Raw genomic sequence first — 6,000 nt, forward strand, 5'->3', positions numbered from 1 at the left:
TGCCAGGTGCCCTTGACCTGGATTGGCCACTGTCGGTGACAGGATGCTGGGCTAGATGGACCTTTGGTCTTTCCCAGTATGGCACTACTTATGTACTTATGTACTTATGTGTGTCTGTACATTTGTGTCTGTGTGTATGGTGTGTGGTGTGTGTGCATGTGTGTGTCTGTGTTTGGTGTGTGTCATGTGTGTTTGGTGTGTGTCTGCATGTGTGTGTGTCATGTATGTGTGTATGTGGTGTGTGTCTGCATGTGTGTGTGTCTGTTTGTGATGTGTATATGTGTGTGTTGTGTGTGTCTGTGCATGTCTGTGTATGTATGGTGTTTGTGCATGGGTATATGTCTGCTTGTGTGTGCGTGGCATGTATGTGTGGTGTGTGTCTGCATGTGTGTGGTATATCTGTATGTGTGGTGTGCATGTCTGTGTCTCTGTTTGGTGTGTGTGTGTGTGTATGTGTGTGTCTGTGCATGTGTGTGTATCTGTGACTGTATGTTTGTGTGTGTGGTGTGCGTTTCTGTGTGGTGTGTGTCTGTGCATCTCTGTGTGGTGTGTGTGTATGTGTGTGGTGTGTGTGTATGTGTCTCTGTGTGGTGTGTCTGTGCATCTCTGTGTGGTGTGTATGTCTGTGTCTCTGTGTGGTGTGTCTGTGCATGTTTGTGTGTGTGTCTATGTGTGTATGTGGTGTGTGTCTTTGCGGTATGTGTCTGTGTACGTGTGGTCTGTCTGCAGTATGTGTGTGTGTGTGTGGTTTGTATCTGTGTGTCTATTTATTTATTTGTTACATTTGTATCCCACATTTTCCCACCTATTTGCAAGCTCAATGTGGCTTACATATTACCGTTAATGGAGATAGAAGATTCCGGTATGAACAAATACATGGTTTGAATAATACAAAGTGATATTGTGGTGGGATGAAGTACATGTACGTATGGTAGGTTGGATTAGGGGGTCTTAGAGAGGGAGAGGGAGGAAGAGTCAGGTAATGTTCATTCAGGTCTTTGCATATGTGTCTCTGTGTGTGGTGTGCATGTATGTGTCTGCATATGTGTGTGCATGTATTCATGTGTGTGCATGTGTATATGTCTTTGTGGTGTGTATGTGTCTGCATTTAGGGGTGTGTGTATGTGTTTTAGTACATGTGTGTCTGTATAGATGTATGTTTGGGTACTTGTGTGGGTATTTGTTTGTGTGAGAATAGCTTGTGTTGTGTCTCCATTCACAAAATTATTTTCTATCCTAGATCCTGTTCTCATGTCGCTGAAGGAAGGCTACAAGAGGACATCAAAGGTGATTTATAAGGCCCCAATGAAAGAGAAGAAGCGTGTCCTGGTGAATGGAATCGATCTGCTTGAAAATGTTCCACCAAGAACAGAGAATGAGGTAAAGATACGATTCCTCCGTTTCTTACCATATCAGTCCCAAATAATCCATGAACTGGGCTGGTGACAGAGCATCTTGAGATACTGAGGTTGGCTTGGAGTGCAGGGGTGACCCTCCGTCCTGACCCTGAATTTTGCATAATCTTGGCCCTTAGGTTGAATGAGGGACATCAGAACGTCCAGCTCTTCCTAACAGAGGCTTTAAGGTTTACACCTGCCGTGAGCTGCTTGAACTCTCCTGCAGTAGAATCCATGTAATTGTGACTTTTCTTTCAGTTCAAAGAACAGCTGCTTCTGGTTTTCCTTTTGCAGGAAGATTTCCCTTACTCCACAGCCCTGCTTCAGCTCCACATGTTCTGCTGCCACACTCTTGTGCCATGTTCAGTATGTTCACCTGGATTTTGATTGTGGTACCACAGAAAGTAGTGGTAGATATTTGATGTGTGCTGTAAGGTGCAGGAGATTCAGGGCAGGCTTGGAGGGATCTGGTGTATCACCGCTTTCCTTGAAGATTTCAGTTCATAAGTGGTAAGAGGTGCAGTGTTGACCGTGCCCAGCTCAGCTCTCTTACAGATACTAGGTGCTCAATCAGGAGGTGGAAGTCTGGAGAGAACATGTATATAAGTGTTGTGCTTCCTCGTGGTGTATCAGTGGCCCTTCTGCTTGTGAATGGCAGCAGTAGTGACACTTGTGCTTCTTCGTAGTATTTGCAGTGGCCCTTGTGCTTGCTCGTGGTGTAAGCAGTAGTGGGCCTTGTGCTTGCTGTTGGTGACAACAGCAGAGGCCTTGTGCTTGCTTGTGGCAGCAGCAGTGGCCCTTGTGTTTGCTCATTCAGCAACAGTGGACCTTGTGCTTGCTCATGGTGTAAGCAGCAGTGGTCCCTGTGCTTGCTTGTTGTGTAAGCAGCAGTGGCTCTTGTGCTTGCTTGTTGTGTAAGTAGCAGTGGTCCTTGTGCTTGCTCTTGGTGACAACAGCAGAGGCCTTGTGCTTGCTTGTGGCAGCAGCAGTGGCCCTTGTGTTTGCTCATTCAGCAACAGTGGACCTTGTGCTTGCTCATGGTGTAAGCAGCAGTGGTCCCTGTGCTTGTTTGTTGTGTAAGCAGCAGTGGCCCCTGTGCTTGCTTGTTGTGTAAGCAGCAGTGGCTCTTGTGCTTGCTTGTTGTGTAAGTAGCAGTGGTCCTTGTGCTTGCTCTTGGTGGCAACAGCAGAGGCTTTGTGCTTGCTTGTGGCAGCAGCAGCGACCCATGTGTTTGCTCGTTCAGCAGCAGTGGACCTTGTGCTTGTTTGTTGTGTAAGCAGCAGTGGCCCCTGTGCTTGTTTGTTGTGTAAGCAGCAGTGGCCCCTGTGCTTGCTTGTTGTGTAAGCAGCAGTGGCTCTTGTGCTTGCTTGTTGTGTAAGTAGCAGTGGTCCTTGTGCTTGCTCTTGGTGGCAACAGCAGAGGCTTTGTGCTTGCTTGTGGCAGCAGCAGCGACCCATGTGTTTGCTCGTTCAGCAGCAGTGGACCTTGTGCTTGCTTGTGGTGTAAGTAGCCCTTCTGCTTGCTCTTGGTGTAAGCAGCAGTGGCCCTTGTGCTTGCTCGTTCAGCAGCAGTGGCCCTTGTGCTTGTGTAAGAGGAAGTGGCCCTTGTGCTTGCTCTTGGTGGCAGCAACAGTGGCCCTTGTGCTTGCTCTTGGTGTAAGCAGCAGTGGCTCTTGTGCTTGCTCTTGGTGTAAGCAGCAGCAGTGGCCCTCGTGCTTGCTCTTGGTGTAAGCAGCAGTGGCCCTTGTGCTTGCTCTTGGTGTAAGCAGCAGTGGCCCTTGTGCTTGCTCTTGGTGTAAGCAGCAGTGGCCCTTGTGCTTGCTCGTGGCAGCAGCAGTGGCCCTCGTGCTTGCTCATGGTATAAGCAGCAGTGGCCCACTTGCACATAAATTTAATGCTTAGCTAGTTATATGGTTAATGTGAGGACTGTCACTTAGCTGCTTTCATGCATCATTACTTCAGTCATTTCCTCCTTTTTGCTCTTTTAGCTTCTGCGAATGTTTTTCCGGCAGCAGGATGAGATTCGGAGATTGAAAGATGAGCTAAACCAGAAAGACGTTAAAATCCGGCAGCTGGAGTTGGAGTTGAAAAATCTGCACAACAGCTCAAAGCCTAAATAAGCAGCAGGGACCCCCTTTCCCCAGTTGCTCTCTAAATGTATTCCTGTGCATGCCCATAACACCCATTCTTTTCAATCACTCATTAATGTACCCCTGTGTCTGCTGACTCAAAACATAGCAGTCTTCTAACTTGGAACCATGTCCTTACTGTCACACCCAGTGCTGCAAGAATCCCAGTTTGTATGAGCCTCACTGTACTGGGAAATATCCTCAAGATTTCAACGATCACAACTGGAATACCTGTATGTGTGCTACAAAGTAACTGGAACCATGTCATTGCTGTTACACAGCACCACAGAAATACCCATGTGTGTGTGCTACACTGTCACAAACTGTCCTTATTGTCTAGGACCCCCCAGTGTATATGCTGAAGAGTACCTGGAATCATGTCCTCGCTTTCATACCTAATGCTGCAGGAACACCTCTCATGCTGTAGGTGTGCGTGGGTGTTGCAACATAACTGGAACTGTGTCCTTGCGGTTGGAGTCAGTGCTACAATGTAATGGTAATCATATTCTTGCCGTAGCACCTGACCCTGCAGAAATAAATGTGTGTGCGTGTGTGTGTGTGTGTGTGTGCGTGCTACGGTATAATTTGAAATTCATATTTTATTAATAAACTGCTGATTCAAGTATATAGTATTATTAAGAGTATAAACAAAAGCTGAACTTTAAAATGCTCTGATTAGATAACCCCCCCCCCCCCCCCCCCCCCACCTCCTTAATGGTAACCTACCTCTCCAACCTTAGCTAACTCCCAGCTTATGGTTGTGCTCCAGACTGATATAAGGACTCCACATTTTCTCAGAGTGGTTCAAGGAGTTATGTAGTATAGCAGTAATACACATTCCACACTCTCTGTAGTAATTTTCCACAGGGAGGAAGAAACCTCTACTTCCAGAGTATTGCTGTCTCCAGCCAGGCTGCAATGACACAGTGTAGAAAAAATGCTCACAAGGTCCCTCAAAAGTTCTCCAGGAAATATAAGTTAGACCCTAGCCTCCAAGTGTATACTTATCCCAAGAACTTCAGGTAGCCATGGACTCACCTGTATCCAATCCTGCCTCATCAGGGCAAGCCCATCATATGTGCATAAAGGTCCCCTAAAACCTGCCCTGCCTCCAACACTGCTTATTCACTTTTGGGAATAACATGCGTATCCTAGTAGGCACCATATATGATCTGTAGATCATCTTAACCCCATTTTTGACCAGACTGGCAGAGATACAGTCTTGTGTGGACCTGAAAATTTTCCTTCCACTTCTTCTCTTCAAGTTCTTCCCCAGATCCCACTCCCACTTTTCTATATGTCTGTCTTTGCCTTCTAGGGAATACATTTAATAACACATGTGTCTTTGAGATGATTCCCCTCAAGGAGATTAGCTGAAAACATCTCAAAATCAGACTTTGGTTCTGTCCATTCTTTCATAAGGACTTTCCTTTTTAACCGGTGCCTCAGTTTTAGATAAGGATAAAAACCAATAGGCCCCAAATGATAATGTTCACTCAAAGCCTCCCTTCTCTTTATGAGTTGGCCCAAAGAATATAAGAATATACTACAGAAACTGAGGTGGGGGCAGTCCACAAAAATAACTAAGAAATACCATCAAAAATAAAGTTAAAGGAAGGAAAAGCCTCAAAGACGCTCAAACCCTGCTGGGTTGCAAAGAGCGGTAGTGATCTAAACAGATCAGGTCTTCATCATTGGCAGAAACCTTCTAAGAGCTCGATGTCCGATGCTCAGTAGTGCTCAAAAGTACTCAAAATTAATTTTTAAAATTTTTATAAGAATTAATAGAATTTGATAGAGCAACTTATCTTAGAGCTCTAAAGCTCAGAGACAACTTCAGTTGGATGTCAGAAAAATGATGACTTGCCCCCGGGCCAACGTTTCATAAAAACTGTGTTAAGGTCCAGATGTCAAGTATGTCTGCAAAAAGAACAGAAAATATACAGTTAGTATTTCATAGTGCAAACAGAACAGGGTCCATTTTAGAACACTCACTAGACAAAAGCGAATCCAACGAGTCATCCAAAGCATACACGCAGAGAACATAAGAGTAGCCATACTGGGTCAGACCAATGGTCCATCTAGCCCAGTATCCTGCTTCCAACAGTGGCCAATAGTAGCAACATTCCATGCTACCAATCCCGGGACAAACAGTGGCTTCCCCCCATGTCTATCTCAATAGCAGAGCACAGGGTTATTTTCTCCCAATGTGCAAAAGTGCCCCTCTCATCATCCCAGGCAGGAACTCATCATATCATGTCTGTGTAAATAGACAGTAGGTATTCCCTTCCAACAGCCAGTACTTATGTCTTCCACATCCTGGGAAATTTAGGGGTTTACCACTTTGCTGCTCTCTCTGGGGAGCCAAGACAGATAGTGTAATGATTTGCTTTTCAGAGATCATTGCTCAACTCTTGCCAACATGACTCAGTACCAGCCGTTCAATTCAAATCAGTTCTTGTATACTGCTAATCT

At 45.6% G+C, this 6,000-nt stretch overlaps 1 protein-coding gene across 2 annotated transcripts in view; it reads left to right on the forward strand.

Annotated features, from left to right (window-relative positions):
• CORO2B (coronin 2B) overlaps window positions 1–5,636 on the forward strand; it is a 181,298-nt gene extending 175,662 nt beyond the window's left edge. For both annotated transcript variants that reach the window (XM_030189810.1, XM_030189811.1), the window contains 2 exons: window positions 1,241–1,380; window positions 3,385–5,636. In XM_030189810.1, coding sequence (XP_030045670.1) covers window positions 1,241–1,380; window positions 3,385–3,516 — 272 coding nt within the window. In that variant the 3' untranslated portion in view covers window positions 3,517–5,636. The remainder of the gene's footprint in view (window positions 1–1,240; window positions 1,381–3,384) is intronic.
• The last annotated feature ends 364 nt before the right edge of the window (window positions 5,637–6,000 follow it).

Source organism: Microcaecilia unicolor, chromosome 1 (assembly GCF_901765095.1).
Source record: "Microcaecilia unicolor chromosome 1, aMicUni1.1, whole genome shotgun sequence".
Classification (NCBI taxonomy): Eukaryota; Metazoa; Chordata; class Amphibia; order Gymnophiona; family Siphonopidae; genus Microcaecilia; species Microcaecilia unicolor.